The sequence below is a fragment of the Anastrepha ludens genome, chromosome 2 (genome assembly GCF_028408465.1).
Source record: "Anastrepha ludens isolate Willacy chromosome 2, idAnaLude1.1, whole genome shotgun sequence".
Taxonomy (NCBI): domain Eukaryota; kingdom Metazoa; phylum Arthropoda; class Insecta; order Diptera; family Tephritidae; genus Anastrepha; species Anastrepha ludens.
Genome location: NC_071498.1, coordinates 4,134,608 through 4,157,535, shown reverse-complemented (window position 1 = coordinate 4,157,535; position 22,928 = coordinate 4,134,608). Strand labels below are relative to the sequence as shown.

Sequence of the window (22,928 nt, the reverse complement as noted above, 5' to 3'; positions counted from 1 at the left end):
TAAAGTACAGCTATGAAGTGCTATATGAAAAGTTGTCTAAATGCTTTGCAATTGTAAAAATGGTTATTTATAAGTAAGAAAAGTGGTTAACAAGATTTTGGTGCATTTTTAGGTAGACTTCCTGCCATTGGCAGATTTACGGCGATTTTCCCCTTGTGTATAGAAGCACCGAAATTCGGCGTATATAACTACAATATAATAAGTATTACATACGTTTATACGATATATCACTTTAGAATTTAACGCAATATAACTTTGAAAACATAAAATATACATTTAAACGAATAAATATGCAGCTTACAGCATAAATAAAGTTAAATAAAAGCAACCATAATGCTTAATTTGTGGTAAATTTATTAGGGAATGTTCTCCGCCTTTAAAAATATGTTAAAAGCCGTTAAGGCTTTCTATTATTATCTTGAACTCCTCTCAATGCACGACCTTCTTTTTCTACGCTTCAATCGCTGCTAATCCATCTCACTCGAACAGGCAATCATGCAAAAAAAAAAAAACGAAAAAAAATTTGCGGTTAACTGGTTTAACAGATGGTGCAAAATTATTAAGGGCCCACTGTATTTTATTACAGCAGTACTTCCCCCAAGACATGTTGAATTTGAGCTGTAGTCCGGCTGGTGTCAATAAGAATTTGAAAAAAAAGAACAAAAGTCTGTACAAGAGTAAAGCTAATGAACCACATAGGGGATTTTAAAAATTAGCAATTAATTATTTACATTTGGAAATCTCCATGGTAATGCACTAAAAAAATGAGAATACATATTTGCGTGTATTGGCAAATTTCATTTAGGCTGGAGACAAAGTTTTCCCCCTCTTGCATGTAAGGATATAATATCTTTAGCTGTTCAATTCTACAAACAAGGGGGAAAATTTTTCTGGCACATTTTATTCCTCTAACTTCTCATTACATGGGTATTTTTGGAAGCAAGTTTTCATAACAGAGGAGTATAAAAATGAAATAAATAAATAATCGGCGCGTACACTTCTGTTAGGTGTTTGGCCATGCTCCTCCTCATATTTGGGGCGTCCCTTGTAATGTTGTTCCACAAATGGAGGTACCTACAGTTTCAAGCCGATTCCGAACGGCAGATATTTTTTATGACGAGCTTTTTCAAGGCAGAAATACAATCGGAGCTTTTCCAAGTCCTGCCGAGGGACGATCGCTATTAGAAACAACTATTTCTTCATTTTGCTGCTTCATGCAGAGGAGTATAACGGGTTTAAATGTTTCACAAAAAAACAAAAAGGCGGCGAGAGTTGCAGAGTCATCACATAGGTGAGCGCATTAGTTAGTACGAACTGAAATATTTGGCCGTTTTAAGGCGCTGTGAGGAGAGCTCGGAATATCAAAAAACAATATTTTTCAGAGATTAGAGTTTTTGGATCATGTTTCGAAAGTTTTAGAGCATAAAAATCGTAGAGGTTTAAAAATTTATTTTTGGAAATAGTACTTACAGAAGGGACTTAGATCTATAGTCACAAGGAATAACCGCCTCGAAATTGAAGTTTATGTTTTCGCGAAAAAAACACTTGAGGAATCTGTATTTTATACTGAAGCCAATATGCTATTACCAATAAGATTTACGTCACTCAGACAATTTTTACTTTATTTAGTAAAAAAGGTTTTCGAATACATTGGATGATAAATTTTGCGCCACCTTGTACTAGGTTGTTCAATAAGTTTTGCGGTTCGATAAAAGAGGGAACTGCTACTAGCCTAAGCATCGTGCAGTTGTTGAATTTTCGTATTGGCAAATCGTCGATTGACTGAAAGAGATTTACTACTGTGGGCAAAAAGTAAGGTGAATTTATTTGTCAAACTTCGCGGGATTAAAATTTCGCTTTAGTTGTTTTTTTCATGAGTTGGCAGCACTGTTAATAATATCTGGACCAACTTTCATGTGAATGTCATTATCAGTAATATATTTACGCTTGTGTTTACCAAGCGACCAAGAGTGCATTTTTCGATTTTTACAATGTCTGATTTGATTGAGCAGAGAAGTGCCATCACATTTTGTTTGCGGAATGAAATTTCGGCTGCGGAAACGTTTAGCATGTTGCAGAAGGCATTTGGTGATTCGACCATGTTTAAAGTGGTACAAAGACTTCAAAGAGGGTCGAGAACGTGATGATGACTTGGAGCGCTCCAGACGACCATCGACGTCAACAGATGACCAACACGTAATAAAGTGAAGGAGTTAGTGCTCAAAAATCGTCGATTGACTGTTAAAGACCTTACTGATATGATAGGGATATCAAAAGGATCCGTGAAAACCATTTTGAAAGACCATTTGGGCCTACGAAAAGTCAAATCTCGTTTGATACCGAAAACTCTCAATTTCTTGGAAAAAAGTCGTCGCGTTGATGTGTGTGAAACAATGCTTTCAGACTATCAGGACAAGCTCAAATGAGTCATTACGGGAGATGAGACTTGGATTTATGCTTACGACCCTGAAACAACCGACCAATCAAGCGAATATCGTGCTAAAGGCGAGGCCAGACCGAAAAGAGCACGTCAAAGTCGTTCAAAAATAAAGGTCATGATGACAGTTTTTTTCGATTTTCGTGGTGTGGTGCACTATGAATTCCTTCCACCTGCCCAAACTGTTAATAAGGAATATAATTTGAGCGTTATGCTTCGTTTACGTAAAGCAATTCGTCTAAAAAGACCAGAATTATGGGCCAACAACTCTTGGTTTTTGCATCACGATAATGCACCGTCTCACACTGCACTCGTTCTTCGTGACCATTTCGCCAAAACCACGCATATCGTTCCGAAACCACCGTATTCGCCTGATTTGGCTCCGTGTGACTTCTGGCTATTCCCAAAACTCGAGAGACTACTCCGGGGAACGCGTTTCAAGTCGATTGAGGAGATAAAAGCTGAATCGAAGAAGGTGCTGATGGCTATACCGGAAATTGACTATTTGGCATGTTTCGGGGATTGGAAAAATCGTTGGCATAAGTGTATTTCATCCAGAGGGGATTATTTTGAAGGGGATGAAATTGACTTACAAGAATAAATAAAGATTTTTCATTTTACAACCAAATTCACCTTACTTTTTGCCCACAATAGTAGTAAAAGCCCTAGGCATCTCATTGGGTAGTGTAAGCAATATTTTGACTGAAGTATAGAGTTTGTATAAGAAAGCTAGGTGCACAATGGGTGCCTTAAATTATCTTTGTATCAGGAAACTAATTATTTTGTTTTAGGTTGGCTCTTAAAAATCTGTTGCAAATGCTGGTCGCTGTACTACAGCAGATAATTTTTCGCGCCATGAGCTATGACCATCAGAAAAAAATAGCCGGCATACATTGAGAATAGCGTACACTGTCCAAACAGGATTAAATCAAGGTTAGATCAAAGGCAAGAAGAAGGCAAGCAATATTGGTCCGTTGCCCTAACAAAATGGTGGAAAAAATGTTTACTACGCAAAAGCCAATTAGGGATAATTGGGGCCACTTCAGCTCTTTGTGTGTTGAACTTTCCTATATGAGTTTTGTTAAAGGAAGCATTCAGGGCTGCAGCTTCTTGCCTTTATTCGCTATTTTTTAACTTGGTTCTGCATTTAGTTGCTTACAATAATTATTATTCACAACTGCGAAGCCATTTTAAGTTTGAAAGGTGACTAGTTCCAAAGTAGCTTGAGAAATTGGTAAGCTGGTATCAGAGTCAAGCTGGATTTCTATCTAGCAAATGGGTTAGTAATAAAACACTATATTTAATAAATAATTGGTAGATGCAGCCTTACGTCGTTATAGTCTGAAATCTTGTTAACTACATTCAAAATCATTGAAATTAAATAAATTAATTATTAGTGCAAATTGAAATGTTCAACGTTCAGCTTAAAGATCTGCATAGCATTTTAAATGAAAAGAAATTATGTGGAACGTATTAAAGAGATTTTTTTCTTTGTAAATTTCTTGTAGTTATCCATTTTAGTGTGAACCAAATTTTGGTTAGTTTGTGTTCCATTCAAAATCCCGCGTTCCAAGTTTATCACCGAATATTTTTTCTAGTACTTCCTTCAACTGTTCAACTATCTCTTTCGCTCTCTACCACTTTAACCTATATCGAATTCTATCTCTTAGCCCATCACTCCCTCCTCGTCTCACCCTTGATGATACAGATTAATTAAAGACTCCCTTTCGTAGTTACATGCGGTACTGAAAATTTGAAATTTGGAAACTAATCTGAAGAATTGTGTGCACATTTCCAGGGGATGATCGGTCGCGGTGGTAATGTTGGTATGCAACAGCAACTTCAACAACAACCATATGGTCAGCAACAGACGCAACAGCAACAACAACAACAACAACAGCAGCAGCAACAAATGGGCATGGGTCAAACGGGGCAGCAACAGCAGGGTATGATGGGGCAACAACAGCCGATGGGAGGACAGATGGGCCAAATGGGTGCCATGGGCCAGATGGGGCAAATGACACCACAACAACAACAGCAACAGCAGCAACAACAACAACAGCAGCAGCAGCAACAGCAAATGAGCATGGCCGGACAGATGGGACAAATGGGCCAAATGGGTGGCATGGGTACCATGGGCCAACAACAACAGCAGCCTGGCATGATGGGCGGTCAACAGCAAATGGGCATGATGGGCGGCCCGATGGGCGGTATGGCGGGGCAGCAGCAGCAACAACAGCCGCCCGTAACGACGCAGTCCTCTGGTGGTTTATTCTCTGGAGCGACAAGCCTACTCTCAGGTGCTACTTCGGCTGCCACCGGTGGTCTATTTGGTTCGAAACAACCACCGAAACAAGATCCAATGCAACCACCAGTCGGTGTGCAGCCAACGCAGCCAGGCCAACAGCAGCCACCGCCGCAAGGGCAACAGCCACCGCCACAGGGTCAGGGACCCGGGGCGGGGCTGTTGGGCGGACTGAAGGGTATTGCAGCGGCGGCGCCGGGCGGCGATGTACTGTCAAAAGGCAAAGATCTCTTCGGCAAATTCGGATTCGGCTTCGGCAAATAACCCCGGTCATTTTGTAGGGGATTTCTATTTATATTGTATTTAAATCTGTATTTATTACTAACTAAAAGGCAAAAAAAAATACAAAAACAACACCTATTATTAATGCTAAAAAATTACAATAATAGTAAATATTATAAATATAAAAAATATGATTATTATAAATCATATCACGCATATAATTGCGTTGATGATTATGCAAAACTAACGGTACTAATATTTTTTATTACATAATACAATGTGAAGAATTGCAAAGCGATGTAAAAGCGAAAAAAAGATTAATAGAAATGTTTAATGCATTTTTTTTTGTTTTTCGATTTTTTGTTTTTTTTTTGGAGGGGCAGAAACGCAGCGAATATACAAACATATACACATGTAGGTATATCTATTTAATGAACCGAGCGCGAGTGTCTTTTGGCACAGCGGTGCATGATGAGTAGCGGCCACGGAATATACATACATATGTATGTATGTACTTGTGAGGGGTAAGGGTCGCCTGAGTTTGAAAGCGAAACATTATACTAAAACAACAACAGCAAATACACAAATACAAAATTGAACAAACCCGAACACACTGAGAGAAAAAAACTATAGAATTGTTGTAAAAATTAAGATTTAAGTACGCACGAATACAAAATAACGCCACACATACACATACCAACTGAAGAGAGAACCCCATCAATGCAGATATGACATTAATACAAGCAGATAAAAAAAAACAAAGGAAAAATACACATCAGCACACAGCATTTCGAATAGAGCGCCACTTTTGAGGCAACAAAAATGCAATAATAGACGACGACGGCAACAAAAACTAAATAAAAAAAAAATTTGCTACAAATTTCTTCAAATCTCACACTAACTAATTCATTTGAATTCTTCGTAAATATAAATGCATACATACACACATATACATATATATTATACACACCAGCGTTTACATGCATATAAACAAACACTAATTTCAATACAAAGCAAAATGGTAAAAAAGGAGTAAAATAATATACATACTATGATAAATAATTATTATTAATATTAAAAATTAAAACAAAAGTATATTATATATATAAATACATGAATATATTTACAAGAAAAAATTATTTGTTACGCACATTGTTAAATTTGCTACTGTTGCTGACCAGTTTATAAATAAAACTAAATGAATAAATAAAAAAAAAAACAAAACCCCAAAAAAAAAGAAATGAAAAGTCAAAACATACATACATACATAAAAAATACAAAATATATATTACTTGAAAAAAAGGCAAGCAAGCAAAAAAAAATTTGCATAAAATATAAAATAATATTTAAAAAAAGAAAACTGAAGAAAAACAAGCTACATATTATATATTATGTGAGTGTGTGTGTGAAAAATTATTACAAAAAACACAACTCACAAGAAAAAGCAACAAAAAAATATACTTAAACCTATACCTAGTGAATACATACAATACATACATATATACATATTGAAGCCCCAAATGAATCAAAAAACAGTAAAAATACCATAGGGCAACCAAGAAATTGGCAAATAAAAGGTGGAAACTCATTTTTTTGAGCATAAAAAAAATTGTAAACAGACACTATGCTTAAATTACAAAAACAAAAAAAAACAACACACACAAACAAAGAAAGGGGCAGTAATTGACTCCATAAACTGCGAAATAATACACACATACATACATACACACAAACATACATATAAAATAAATATAAAAGTGAGTTGATTGGTAAAAGAAATCTGCTTTAAAAGTAACATTTAAACTTAATGCTAATACTTTACATAAATACGTACATACAAAAATTTAGTTAATGCTATTTCCAATTGATTAAAACTAACACGAAGAAATTAAATAAATTAATCTAACTAAAAAAATTTAAATTATACATACAAAAAGAAACTATTGCAAAGCGATAAATACAAAACAAAAAATTAAATAACGCTTTTCGTTAGAAATCTACGTTACAAATTATGTAAAAGAAAAATTAAAATTTTTTTATTAGTTTAAGTGATTTTTTATACCTTTCGAGCTAGTTTAAATTTTGTTTGCTCTTTATTTTCTTTAAAATAGTTCTACGACTACTGAGAGTTTTACAAAAAATGCTAATATTTCCAAATTAGACACGTTTGTGGTGCCACATTCCACTTTAAAGTTTTGAACTTCTTTAAAGTTTTCTTCTTCTAAATTGGCGCGATAATCGCTTACGTGATTTTGGCCGAGTTTAACAAAGCGCGCCAATCGTTTCTTTCTCGTGCTAACCGGCGCCAGTTGGACACACCAAGTGAAGTCAAGTCCTTCTCCACCTGAGGTTTGCTACCATCTGATCTTTGCTACCACCAGCTGGTACCGCATCGAATACTTTCAGAGCCGGAGCGTTTGCATGCATTCGGACGACATGAGCCAGTCAACAAAGCCGCCGGATCTTTATTCGTTGCACTGTGTCTATGTCGTCGTAAAGCTCATACAGCTCATTGTTCTATCGCCTATGATACTCGCCGTCGCCAACGTGCAAAAGTCCAAAAATCTTGCGCATAATCTTTCTCTCAAACACATCATGGGACACCTCATCGGATATTGTCATCGTCCAAGCTTCTGCGCCATACGTTAAGACGGGTACGCTTAGTACTCTGGAAATGCCATAACTACTCTTTTTACTGGTCTTAACCAATTTTCCCGTAGCTTCACCGATGGCTGGTTGAAGTAGTGGTTCATCCAGATTTCAACTAGCGCTTCCGCACCGTTTTGTTACCACATCATCGCTATCAACTTGTTTAACGGTAATTTACGGCATGGCTATAATCTGTCTGTGCGGCTTAGGAACCTTATTGGTCAGACAGTTGCTCGAGATTCTCTAACTGTGGTTTGCCCACGGTTGACATTCTCTACTTCCATAGCGCAGGGCATTTACAGAAGAAATGGAAAATCGTTTACTTGTTCTCTGGTTGCTTCCTGATAGACCAAAAGCCAGTTATGACTGCCGTGAGCCAGCAGGCATCCCTTCGTTTCATGTTAATCAATGTTGACGTTTGTTTGTTATTTTAAGTGATGCCGGGGGTTCCATAACGTACTGCTTGTTTTGAATATCGTCTGGTCTCTCCATCTACAATACTCGTTTCGGAGGTATTTTGAGCAAATTGCATTCTTGATTGTACTCCTTGGTGTGAATACCGATTCTGAAAACTTAACTGATACTTTCGCAATTTTACGATCAGAGTGAGACTCATTTTTACCATTTCAGTTTTCAAAATAGAAATGAGTGCGCCATTTCGCTTCTGATTTTCTAAATATTTCTCTATTTTCGTACATATAGCAACTTTTTAGTCACTTCCAGGGCATTCGTTCCTCTTCTGAAGTGAAGAGGCGTATTCGAATCAACAACTAATCTTGAAAAATATAATTCCTCATATGCTAAGTGTTGGGCTCCCTCAAAGCTAAATGTCCCGAATTTGATGTTTTTAGAATCCCGTCCCTCTTCGCTGCGCGAAATCTTCAGATATTTAGTTTTGCCTTCATTTATTCTGAGGCCTACTGCTTTTGCACGACTTTCAATGTTACAAAAGGTTTCAAATAGATTTTATTTGTTTCTTGCCAGTATTGCGATATGGTTCGCATACGCGATTGTTATTCCTAAGCGACTAAGAAGATTTCCAAACTTGACTTCAGTAGTGTTCTTCAGAGTTTAGAGTTGTCATTACCAATTGAATGAGTTTTCCGCTGACGCCCAAGTCGGCAAGCGCTTCCGGGAATTTGTCTCGGAGGACACTGTCAAAAGATTGCTTGAAATCGACGAACAGGATGTGCACATCTAAGATGCACTCAAAGCATTGTTCAAGATTGTTCATTATTTCAAATTCACTTGTCGAATAATCATTAACGCGCTTTGAAAGCACCTAATAGTAACCATTTTTTTCAGACCGAAATTGCATAGTATGTCTGCATATCCTTTGTTTGCACGGTTTGCCAATTATGCTTTTGACCATTGAAACTTACTGCACCATAAAGCTCTGCATCTGATAGCTCTATAAAAGCTGTATCTTTCTGCAAAAACGGCTGTTTGGAAATATTAGTTGCGTTAAACGTTTCGTGAAAATTTTCAAACATTTTTAACGGTAGAGTTTCAAGCCAAAAATAAAAGCACATATAAATATAGATAACCAAAATAAAGATACATAAATGTATGAATGTGAACTATAATAATAAATATCGTGTCCTTACCTCGCATTTTGAATTCGACCCTAGTTGTCTTTTTTATTATATCGAATCTAAAACTAATCACATCTCGACGCTTTGAATACCTGTACAGCTTTGACCATATTATCGAGTACAACAGAACGAAAATTATCTTGGATTTATGCTATATGAATTGCATTTTGATAAAAAAAAAATAATGCAAAACTTATATGCGACATATGGCTTAAGATAAACACGTTTGAAGAGCCTGTAAAAGTTTGTAGGACAGTTCATTTGATAATAGAAACTTTTAGTTTATTTATCACGCACTTATTTATTTTCTAGCTGCTTGAGTTTGAAAGAGTTTTAAAATATATTTTGAATAGTTTTTAGCTAAATCATAATTTTTACTATTTTCGCGATCTGACTTCAAACCATATCTGGCAAAGAGCTTTCACTAAATCTCACGCGTCTGTTTCACTCAAGAAATTGAAAGTGAAATTCCACATATTGAGGATTTCTCAAAAGCTTCACTCTTTCCTTCATTCATTTACCTCTAAGAGGGAGCTTATTTCTTATCCAGTGGTGCTGTTACAAAGCATTGAAACGCACAAAGTGTGGAGCTAACGAGGGTCGTTTGAAAAGTATGTGCCAGTAGTACATGCATCGAAGTTATGTTCAGCGTCTCTTGGAAGAACTCACACCAAATTTCAACCAGATTGGTATTCGCTTGAATCGAGGAAGTCAAATGATTATCCTTTTTCTTCGCGACAACGCACCAGCGCACGCCTCAGCAGTTGTGGTCGCAGAACTAATGGAAATAGGGTTCCAAAGCGTTTCACTCCAGACGTGGCTCCTACTATTTATTATTGTAATTAATAAATTAATTTAGTCTACGAAAATACAAGTTTCCTACAGAGGGAAATAAAAGGTTGATTACTTAAAAATTACAAATTACAAAAACTAAGCGTTTAAAATTTTAGCAAATTCATATTTAAGGAAAAATCAAGAAAAGATCAAAGATGGCAAATTTAAGAAAGACCTTCTGAACCCGTTCTGATTAATAGAATTGCTCTGATATGGTCTCCAAATGAACGTAGGATATTCCGAATTGGAACGTACGAGAGACGTGTAAATGGGTGTATATGGAGCAGAACACTACCCACAGTTCGGCCTAAAAAGCCTAATATTGAATATGATTTTCTAACAATATGGTCAATATGACCATCAAAGGTAAAATTAAAAAAAAATAAAATAATGCCCTTTGTGTCATCAACCCAGCCATCAAAACATCATGAATTTTTGCAAAATTGATTTTGAACATTTCTTAATATTCCAAGAAAGGTGATTCTTAAGAAAAAAGGCGATTTTTAAAAAGAGATTTTTTTTTAATTAGTAGGTGATTCCAGAGACTTGTACAAATTCTATTATTTGGAAGCGATCAACAAACTAGAACAGCGTTGGGCGAAGTGTATAAGCCTAAAATGAGCCAATGTCGAAAAATAAAAAAGGTTCACCCTAAACAATTAGGTATTTTTTATTTTTGCACGGTCCTTTTAAATGACCCTCGTGTGCACAGTATTGCTACTTGCTAGTCACTTTCGCCAAATCATGCAGTTGAATGCTCATGTGAGACGCCTTCATTTGATTTAGGTTAACTAAAAATGGTACGCCTGATTTTGGGATTGGCTCTTAAGCGAGGCATGAAAAAACTTGTGAAGCTTTTGAATTTTTTTTGAAGGTTACAGGCACCCAGTATTCATTTTAGCCAAATTCAAATTCAGAGTTGTATTTAGCGGCAAAGTCTTTTCGCTATAATAATCTAGCCTAGACAATTCTCAATGCAAAATAAAAGATATCTGTGCCACAGTTTTTTCTTATGAACATAATTATGATTATGGAAAATACGAGTGTAAATATTGAATAAGTAAACTCGTTTTTTCCTATCGATGAATACCAGAGTACTGTTTCGTATGTGATTCCTTCATTCAGCTTTCACTGACTGAATACAAGGTGGCACAAAATTAATCACTCTAACGGAAGACTTAGAATGTTGCGCAAAAACAAACAAAATACATGTGAAATAAATCGTTCTTACGAGTATTTGTTTTGAAGCATTGTGCGTAGCCAATCCCAAATACAAGGTGGCGCAAAATTAATCCAATTTTCTTAGTAACTTTTTCATTAGTTAAAAATTTTAGCTTGAATAAAATAGCTTACATTTATTTTAAAACCGGAGACGAAGTCCCTGGCAGCCAGAGCTTAGTACTTACGTGTGACAGTTATTTATAATTGTTACTCTTATAAAATAAAATCAATAAATAAATATTTTAAAACCATGGAAACTGATGCAATTTATTAATTTGATACAATTTCTTTAAATATACGGTTTTTATATACATTTTTTTAATAATTAATTTAAAAAAAAGATTGTTTGATTAAATAAATAAGTTTTTTATTTCATATATATTTTTTGCAGTATTATTTATTATATATTTGCAGTATATGTAATCCCTAGTCTGGCCTTGCGAGGGGGCGCAAAATTAATCATCCAATTTTGTTTTTTAATAACTTTTTAGTAAATAAAAAAAAATAAGGTCATAATCAAATACCTTATTTTGACGCAATGGAGCGCGCTTATCTGTTTATTTGCTACAGTTGGTTAGGTCATACCATGCACAACAGTAAGGAACATCCCCAAAAATCCTTCTTAATTACCACGCGCCGGCCACCAGATGCAACGGCCTAGGAAACGCTGCTTCGACGACGTCATCGAAGATATCAAGAAACTGAAAATTCAAAACTGGTGTTCTGCTGCCTTGAATCGTATTGTTGTCGAAGTTAAACTTTCAACCCCGTGCTGTACTCTCCCTGATGATGATGATGATGATACTAGAGCTGTGTAGTTCACAAGCGTCAAATATGTTTGACGTACGACGCCATTTGCAATAATTACATACACATCTTCCGTCAGGGTGATTGAATTTGCGCCACACTGTATATAGTTCAAGCAATTGCAAACACATTTTTTCATTCTATTTTATTTCATTTTTGGTTTACTTTTAAAAGCTGCGACTTTAATTGCACTCATCATTTTGATTAACTTTGTTTTCTCACAAATACAACTTCGAGAAAACATTTCAAAAGTGTTAAATGCCAAGAGATGTCAAAAGCAAGCAATGAGTCTTTCAAATGCTTATGCTACAGAAGTTTCTGTACTCCCCACTCTCTTCTCTTCTCTTTACTCCCCACACACAAATTCAAGACTTTAAACGTGTGAAAATTGGCTCACAGAGTAAACGGAAAACGACTATTACTTTTATGCAAAGAATTTACGAAATTTGCAATTCGCTCCAAATTTTGAAAGCAACACTTTAAACCCAAAAATATTTGGTTTTATCAAAGAATGAATATCTGTGAACTTTTGACAAAAATTTAACCGCTTTAGCGCTCTCTCGCGGTCAGTTTATAAGCTCCAGGTTTTTAGAGCATTATTTTACAATGCATTTGATTCGATTTTCACAGTTGATTAATTACCCAGTTGATTGATTTGATACTTTTTTTTATTGATTTATTCGTTAGTTCGTGAATTACATAACAAAAACAAACAAAAAACTAACTCAAACTTGTTGAAGTGAGTGTTGGTTTGCCTGGTTGGTCGAAGAGCAAAAGGATTTATTTTTTTTATAGAAATTTTTGAATAGAGTTCAAAAGATTGGGGTGTTTTTTTCAAAAGTATGCAGATATTTCGAAATTTTTTAAAAATCACTTTCAAACTAAATCACTTAAAGCTCTGGAAAATTTCTCAATCTTATATGTACCAAATTTACCATAGTTTGCTTATCTTATTTACAAAATAGACTTAACAGCATCGTTAGTCGGTGGTATTTCAGTGGAATTCATTTGTTCTTTTTGCATATATATTTACATATTTATATCTTTCAATCTCCGAGCAACTTTCCAAAACAAAAACTAGAAGACTTTTACTATATAAATATTATATTAACGAAGCAATTTAAATAAAATGATGAAATGTAATAATTAATAATAAAATTATAATAAACTAATTATTGCAATTATAAAACTCTCCGAATGTACAGTTCAAAATGCTTGCATGACATAAAAAACCCAAAAACCACAAACAAAAAAAAATATTGACTAGAACTAAAAACACACACAAAATATGGAACGCTACAAATATAAAGTAAATCGCTTTTTCTCATTTTGTCAAGGCAAACCAAATAAGCAAAAACCCAAAAACTGCAAAAAAAAAGGCAATTTAAAAAAGAAACAAAAATAAATAAAAACAGTCAAAGCCAGCAATTTCATAAAATTTCCTAAAATCATTGACTCATTTCTTTGCCCAGCTTTCATAAAATAAAATCAATAATAATAATGTTCATAATAAATCACAAACTGGTAATGAAAAAAAGAACCAACCATATGCATACATACAAACATTTAGATAACGCATACAAAAAATTACAAAATTTTAGAATAACAAAAGACAAAAATACCAAATATTTTATGTACCTACGAGTATTGCATTACTGAGCAAACAAATAAAGAAATCAAGCATAGAAAATGGAGTTGAAGGGGAAAGTGCGGAGAATAGGCAGAAAGGATTGTGTAAAAAACAAACTTAGCAGTGCATAAATGTACATATATTTAATAGTAAGAAATTAAGCAATTTACAAAGAAAACACACATACTTGCATACATCTATATTTACTCGAATACTTACATACATGCGAGCATACATTCAAATGTTAAAACAAAATAACAAAAAATAGCGGAAATTTGTTCGATTCCCCACCTCATTTTGCAAAACATTGAGCGGCCAAGTAAGCATTGTATGCCAACAGCAACAACCACAAGCAGTTACCCGGTAGAGACAAGGGATAGATTACCAGCTTTGTTCTTTAGCTGCAACAACGAAGTAATGACTGTGTTGACTTTTGTTCGCATACCACCAACACAATTTCAGTTTTTTCGTAAACAAGTCGCGGTAATGACCTCGCCAATCAGCAGGTCCTTCAAAAATGCTGACCGCCGGTTAACGGTCTGATTTTGGCCAGATCTCTCAAAATCTTTTCACCTTGCAGTAGGGCATAGAGGTAAGGCTACTCTTTTCTATTTTTTTTCTTTCCTATTCCGTGTAGCTGTTTCATTCCTGGTTATTTCGTTATGACGTTGAATTTTGACGTTAAAATTTGAAAAAGGGGAGTCAAGACGCACCGAGAAAGACAGAGTTAGCCAGTCATGTAAGAATTTTGCAGATTCTTTGGCAAGTCTGAAAATATTCTTCAGCTTGAGAGTACGAATTTTACGTATGTTCATGACCTTGGAACCCAAAATTCATAGCCTTGCTACAGCAAAGGCAGGACGCTCACAAAGAAAATACTCGGTGTTATCCGGCTCCTCTCACAAAGGGAGGCAAATCAGGTCGTCAATGATTCCAATGGTGGTCACATGCTGACCCCAAGGGTTGTGTCCTGTAATAATACCGACTATCAACCGAAAGTCTTTAAAAAAAAGTTCGACAGTTTTCTGTTCGGGTTTGGCACAAAACACTTTGCAGTTCTGCAACGTTCTAGACTGAACCACCGCTCTTTATGCAAATTGGGCATTAAATTCGAGCTCTTGCATCTCGAAGCCTCTTCAATGTCCACGAATATGCCCATTGTGTACATGTCAGCTTCCAGCCCGGCTTTAATCTTGCCAACAAGATCGTGTAAGGCTGATTCACATGATTTTCCACTCTAGTAGGTATGTTGATTTCTCGGCAATAACCTCACTAGAATATGATTCTCTACCACTTGTTTTAGACTTTTCAACAAGAACGATGTCAAACTAATTGGTCCAAAACTTTTAGCTATTTCTTACGCGTCGCCATTGGGATGGCATGTGACTAAGAGCAAGACAGGCTGTGAAATCCTTTACAGGGCCTTAATAAGTCTGTCTCTTCCTTTCTTTGGCATTTCTGGATATATTCCGTCAGTTCCAGGGGACTTAAAGTTTTTAAAGAAGGATAAGGAAGAGCTATCGACTCCTCTGTTACTATCTGACTAGCAATATACCAGCTGTACCTAGAGGTTCTACCATCGCTACCGTTAATGTCAATGCTGCTTCCTACTTCTGAAAGCGTTCTACTACCCGGAAAATGGGTTTCCAGTAGAACATTAAACGTGTCCGGTTTGGAAGTGGTATACGAACCGTCCGGTATCCGAATGGAATCCAGCCTTACTGAGCGGTGTAATTGAAGGACCTTTTAAAGTCTAGTTTCTATAAGGTTCAAGTTTATCTTGCCTCACTTTTTGGTTTATTCTCTCTGTGCAAGTTGATGATTAGTCAAGTCCTCTTCTCTTAGGTTTTTAAGGCCTTATTAAGAAGTTTTCTGGACCGTTCACGAACCTTTTAGAGTTCATCGTTCCACCAAGGGAAAAACATAGTGGCTCACCATATTTGCGTGTTTAAGTTAAACCATCCAAAATTATTCCGGACGAGGCCGGTTTTATTCGTAGCTGAATCTTTTACAACTGACTTTACAATTATCTTAATTTCAAAACTAAGCCTGAAAGCTAAGCCCGTGGCCGGCGTTTTTCTGATTAGGTGTTTTCCGTGCGAACGCCAGTCCCTGCTCTGGAATTTCTTCAACAACTTTTTGGTTGCGCATATGAATTTTTAGGTTACTGTCATCATTTTGTTGAGTTCTGTGAAATATTGCGTTAGCTTTTTTAATGCTATAAAAATATGTAAACTATTTTTTCCTGAAAGCTGAAAGATTATTCCTGACTGATTGTGAGTACAGATTTTTTATGCTCATAAACTGGAAATGATTTGAGCTTTCCTTGAATTATGTCGCAAGTCGCTTATCATATTTCGAATAAATTTTACCAAAGCTGTCGCTTGTAGAATTCTGCTTACTAAAAAGAATGCTGTCATAACTTTAGAATATTATTATTCTAACTAAAATTCCAGTTTATTTTCATTTAAATCAAACTACACTTGAGCTGAGAGCTCCACAGGCATATCTCCCTGGAACCACAGGAAATAATAATAATAACAGTTTCTTGCGTTGCCTTTCCTTCACGGTCTTGACACTCACTGATACTCATGACAAATGTCATGACTTGCGACATGAGAGGGGAAGTGGTGCGGAATTTGCGAAAAAGGTCTTATTTATGCTAATTCAGATATTTATTTCACTACTTTAGATCTTTAGATGTTCCCTGCAGGGTTCGCATGTGACTGCGTTGACAGCTGACACATATACAATTACTAAAACAAAAACCATTGCTGTAAAAAGAAAATATATAAAAATTCCCAACAACAAACCGAAACAATATAATACAAATAACATTCAATCGTTGACTATCCAATGTTGCCCACAAAATGAAAAACAACTTTACACCTAAATTTTTGTATTCAAAAACTTATTCAGTATTTATATTCAGTCGAAGAAAAAGGAATTTGTTCAAAAATACTAGACGCAACCGAGACGTGTGTAAAGTGCAATAAAATAGTAATAGAAATAAATATTTACTAAAGAAATTATAGAGTGCAGTGTACTGAAAACAGCTAAAAAAACAACAACAAAGCAGAAACTAAGAAAATACGAAAATTGTATTTTTTTCAAATCTACTTTCCAGGTTTAGTTACTTTATGCAAGCTTAAGATTCGATGAGAGAAAAAAATGAAAATGTTTAAAAGCAGAAAGATCTTCGAGCATGTAAAAACATAGCGGCACACATACATACATACATAAGAAATGTGCGATTAAATTCACTAAAGAAAAAAATGTTTACAGTTACATACGCATACACACTTGTTATGATCACGCTCATTTTATAGTAGGCTATATGGAAAGTCGAGAAAAACACCACTTCTGCAAATACATACACACATACTATACATACTTACATGCCAAGTAATGCAAATTATTCACATATTTACTTATGCCTACATACTATACAAAAATGAATACATACTTACATAAAATACCTAGCAAAAATCTCCCTAGTAAAATTTTGTTTAATAAATATTTACTAAGAAATTAAAAAAACAGCGTGAAAATACAGTAAAATACTTTCAAAGATAATAAACTGATCTACCAAAAATACAAAGGAAACAAAAAACAAAACAACTACAAAGAAAAGAAAAATTATGAAAAAATGTCAGTTTAAATAAAAAATTACAAATGCATAAAATATAATACTAAAAATAAAAATAATAACAACAACAATAATAATAATAATGATGAAACAGACAATTGTTATACGGTATTATTATTATACTTTTTCTATATCTTATAATTTATTTAATAAAAATAAATGAGAAAAAATCGTAAATGAATTACAAAAAAAGGAAAATAATGCAGAAAAATATGCAATTGGTTGTTTTTGTTTTTTACTATGGATAAAAATATACTAGGGAGGAGAAACAACTATACTCGGAGGGACTAGTTAGGTTAGGTTGGGTTAAAATGGTTGCCCAGAGAGTGGACCGACTTGGACGAAAGAATCAAGCTCATCCTTTGTGACACCATTGCAAGGAAAATAAGGTGAAGGAAACCAATAGGGCGAGAGGAGTGAGAAGAGAGGGTGGAGAAAGACGGGAGTTGGGTATTTGTGGGTTACGAACGGTGACAGATTTGCGGTTGCGTTAACCGCCGGGCAGCTAAAGAGAAGGTGCTGAGATGATTCCACCTCATCCTTCATACAGCTGACGCAAACAGGACTAGGAGTAATTCCAAGTCTCACGGTATTTGAGAGCTGAGATTTTGTCATCCTTAGAAGAGGAGGCCACGTGGAAAGAGGATTTCGCAACCTTACAAGTTTTTGTACTTGTGCTGCGCTCGCTGAGCTGATGCGAAGCCTATCGTTCCAGGAGTAAAGTACAGGTTATCAAGGAAATCTAAGCCCTCTCCTTTCGCGGGAAACTACTTCAAAGGGCCCTTGCCTGGTCAGCTCGTCCACTTCGCAGTTTCCCGCAAAGTCGCTATGACCAGATACCCAGATCAATCTTATGTCAGAGAATTCAGAAGGGATTGAAAGTGAACCTAGTCATTCCTTGACTAATTTCGAACGCACCGTTATTCAGCCGCTTGGCTGTCGGAGTAAATATTTACTTTCTTGGCAGTTATTACGTAAGCCAATCAGCTGCTTCTTTGATCGAGTAGTTACTTTCGATAGTTTTTAGAAGGCGAAGTCTGAATTTGTCCGCAAAAGTGGTATTCAATAATGTGAATATAATCATAGATATGCACATAGTAGTGCATATTTTCTTGATCAAAAAGTTCCCGCCATATATTCAGAAAATTCAGAGTACAAGTTTATTCCTCAAAAGTGATATTATCGCCTTCAAAGTACACCCCATCTCCTGCAATGTACTTGTGCCAGCGCTTGATTCAGCTCTCGAAATATTGTATTTTCGGCCGTCTTCGATTTTTCCATTACTTCCTTCCTTTCGGCTGTTAAAACTCGTTCCCTTTTGTGGTTCTTCGACTCAATAAAACAGAGAGCAGTCGCAAGGAGTCATATCAGGTGAATTTGATGGCTTATTTCTTGGTAAAAAATGTCAAATGATGGTACTGTGCGACGGTGCGTTATCATGGTGCAAATTCTAGTAGATGTTTTTGCACAAATTATTGGCCCGAATTGCTTGACGTAGACTTCTCATAACGCCCAAATATTTGTACTTATTATTGTACTTTTGGTATACAATACCGTTGTAATCTCTAAAAATCGTGACCCTCGCTTTCTTTTTTGACTAAAAACGGTGTGTGTCGTACTCATAAACCTACGTATCGTCTCCAGTAATAATGCGTTTCATGAATGTTGGGTCTGATTCAGCCTTGGAAATCACGTCTCTGGCGATGTCAACGGATCCATAGCAATGTTCAAGTCCTTTGCTAGCAATGTGATGATTAATTTACCGTTATTTATCAACTTTTCTTTCACTTTATTAATGGTTTCAACAGGTTTCGATGTCAACGGCCTGTCACTACGTTCGAAACAGTTTCTTCAACAATTCTAAGGTTTTCGGACCATTGCATTCATTTTTAACGCAAAATTTATTACAAACTCATTGTTGTAAATTCAAATTAATTTTTAAAACTGTAAAAAGTCGGGTTAGATTTACTCAAGCCGGCGTAACTATCACAAATGTTAAGCAATGGTGATACAATTTTAGTGGAATGTTATTAAAAGATATGGCAACCAAAATAAAAAATAAAAAGGGAACTCAATTCAGCTGATTTAGAGTGTCATCTGGCGGTTGTTCCCGGAACAAGATTACCTTTTTGATCAAGGTGATTATATAAGCAAGTTCATTCCTAAATTCAGGGTTTCACTTTTCTTCTATGGTCTAGTCGAGAACACTGCAGAGCTGCCAATTGTTTTCTTCCAAAACTTAGTAGAAAAGACGTTCGGTTGACGTTCGGTATAATTACAGGACACAATACATGGGGTCAGCAAATGACACCATTGGAATTATGGAGAACCCGATTTGCCTATCTTGCTTAGAGACGCCGGATAGCACTGAACATTTTCTCTGTGAGTGTTCTAACTTTGCTAGAGCAAAGCTACGAATTTTGGGTTCCGATGCCATAAGAATGAGTAAAATTCGTTCTCCCAAACTGGAAGATATTTTCTGATTTGACAAAAAGTCTGAAAAATTCTCATAATACAATTTATCTCTATCTCTGTCTCTATTCTATCCTATCTCTTTCCTCTCTGTTACTTTTCTCCTTTCCTCCTTGACTATTAACCCTTTTACTTTCCGAAGCCTCGAATACAATGGGCTGAGACTTTTAGGAGTTACCATTCTCTCGGTGTCCCTTGGCTTGCTTTTTTCAAACTTCAATTACGGCTGCCACGTCATCGGGGATTCGGCAGAAGAATTGTAGCAGCTTATTTCACACGTATTCACACAATCGTCCAACCGGTCATCACCGAAGTAGCATGAGCAATGCCTGTGCTGATTTTTGTTTGTATATCACCAACACAATCTTCAATTTTCAGCCCATCAGTTGATTCATTCTAATTCGCAGAGAGCCCGGTTAATGGTGTTGTTGGCCACTGCATTCTGTACATGGTGCCACCACCCGGAAGCTAATGTTACCTTTTGAGACTGTTAAATATCGTAATTCTGGTAAATTTACGTTGCAGTTATTTTATTAAATGAAATTTCCAACTACACAGGAGAGATTGTGTCATATACTACTTATATGTGGTGTGGCTATCAAATAATGAGACCACCGCTGTAAAATTTTTATTTTTATTTCTTACATATTTGTCGTCAATATATAGTCCTCCTTTCAGGGCCTCTAACAGTCAAACAATTTAATATGCCGTCTCTGCATAACACCTTTGAATTTTAAACCTAAAAAACTGAACCATAATTACTGATATATAATATTTATCTAAGGTTACTTGTAAAAATGATATGAATCGGTCGCCCTTTACCCATGGATATTATAATCGATGTAGCCACACATATATTTTATCTAATATAATTTTTACATTTTTTATTTCATTATACTCGTATAGTGAGAACTACCTATCCCACAGTAAGGCTGAAGACTGTGACGTCTGCATTTCATTTACGTGTTGGCAGAGGGATTAAAACGAAATTATGCAGCACCACCGTAAATCTACTGCTCTGCATCCGTATCAAATTTTTACTATACTTTGGGTGTTTTCATATATTAGCTTAATCCATTATCTAAGCAAGTACTAATTACTTTACGCTATTTTATTGTATTATCTCTCACTAACTTTAGAAATGGACCAAGAGAACGTTCTTGCCACTGTTTAGCAAATAAAAATGGCATGAATTTCATTGAATTAATGCGCAGTGAAATAGAAAGAGAGAAGTGGGATCGCATAATTCCATTTCATATAATTTTATTGATACCACAACTCCTTCCGTCGATAGTAAGGCAATACGAGAGAAGGGCATTTTTTTTTTAATATGAATTTTGGTTTTGTATTCTTTATACTCTGTGACAAATTGATTACTTGGTGGTTTAAATTACTTCTTAGAGCTTCATCAAGGTATAATGGTTTTATTACATACAGAAAGGTACTAGCGGTTTTTCGTTAATACTGCATCGCCGCGTTTCAGCAGGGCCTTAAGTTTGTTGTAGTATCCATATAGATTTTCAGAGAGCGTTCAATCAGTATCGCACAAATTTTTGTCAGTTCTTCAATTTGGTTACCTAAGTAATGCTGCAATTAGTGGTGCCGTAGCAATAAAACCATAGCCGTAACCATAACTAAATACGCAACATTAAAGCATTTGTCGATTAGTCATGCCGTAACCATAAACAGCTGATATTGAAGTAGATTTAATGACACAATTTGCATTTTGTCATAAAAACAATAGTTTTCCACTCAGTCAGTTAATTTTTCGTCATTCATTTCTAATATTCAATTTTTTATCGCAAATATCAAAACACATGTAAAGTAATTCACAGCTGCTTACGGTTACGGGGAAAACCCAAAATTTAATAGATGCATACGGCTACGATTATGGCTATGACGTGGTACCTATAATCGTTCGCAGTGAAGCCCATATGTTTGATAAGAACAGCTGATTGCTATGTTTACGTTTATGGCTACGGTATGGCACCACTAATTGCAGCTTAATAGACATCGTGTAGTTTCTAATGATGGTATCTCCCCTTTATCTTTCACTGCGCCCTGCGGTGTATCTCAAGAAAGTATTTTGTGTCCCTTTCTTGTATTATCCACAAAGCATTTAGACTTTACATACCCCCTCAAATAAAAGTCCAAACGACGCAGTAAATCCATTACTTCACGAGCAGTATGGCAAGTACCGCCGTCTCTTTGGAACTAAATATTGGGGAAATCGCCGGTTTCGATTTCCGGAATAAAAAAGTCGTTTATGATGGTGCCAGCCTCGTGTTTGAAGAAATATGGGCCGATATTCCTCCAGCCGATAGGCTGCTTCAAACTGTTGTTTTCAATGGGTGTAATGGCTGTTCTTGAATGGCTTCGGGTTCATGAACACCATGGCCTGAGCGCGCGATGAAAACTTTTCACATAGTGTAGATTTTCGTAATATCTACAAGTGGACGATTTGTAAACGTTGTTGCGACGTAACTCTTTCCATGATGAAATGTCAATCAACACAGAAAAAAGTTATATATTTATTTTAACAGTAGTCAAGCGTGATCTGTCAATAAACCCTATTGGAAAAAATACCTCCAATTTGATTACCCTTAACTAGATTTACATCACTCAAAGCATAAAAATTAAAAATTATTCAATTAATTGGATGGTCCTAGAATCGCTAGGAGATTTTTTGAGTTCTACCAAAGAAAACGACACATTTAATCTCTCACAGGTTTTTTTTCAAATTAAATGAAATTCTGTAAATGGACCAGTGGTGTAACTGATGTTATGTCGCACAGTGTTATACGTAAAATTGCGCACGGGAATCTACAAAGTGTAAAAATAGGTGGGAAAAAGCAACCGCATAAGCAATCATAAATCATCCAAAACTCTGATGTACATACACGCATACATATCTTCTGTGTGTGTGTGTGTGTATTTCTGTCTTGACAATTGCTTTAGCGCTTCTAAGCAATTGTTGACAGTTGGAAAGAGAATAATGCGTATAATAGTCAAAAGTACTTACAGACGAAATGAGAATAATAGATATGAAACATACACATACACATGCACATATACATAAATACATATTTAATTACATACCCGCAGTA

At 35.7% G+C, this 22,928-nt stretch overlaps 1 protein-coding gene across 10 annotated transcripts in view; it reads left to right on the top strand.

Annotated features, from left to right (window-relative positions):
* Positions 1-6,637, top strand: part of LOC128862162 (RIMS-binding protein 2) — a 132,531-nt gene extending 125,894 nt beyond the window's left edge. For 9 of the 10 annotated variants that reach the window (XM_054100634.1, XM_054100707.1, XM_054100684.1 and 6 more), the window contains one exon: positions 4,236-6,637. In XM_054100634.1, the coding sequence (XP_053956609.1) occupies positions 4,236-5,006 (771 nt within the window). In that variant the 3' untranslated portion in view covers positions 5,007-6,637. The remainder of the gene's footprint in view (positions 1-4,235) is intronic. The other variant, XM_054100699.1, reaches the window with a different exon arrangement.
* The last annotated feature ends 16,291 nt before the right edge of the window (positions 6,638-22,928 follow it).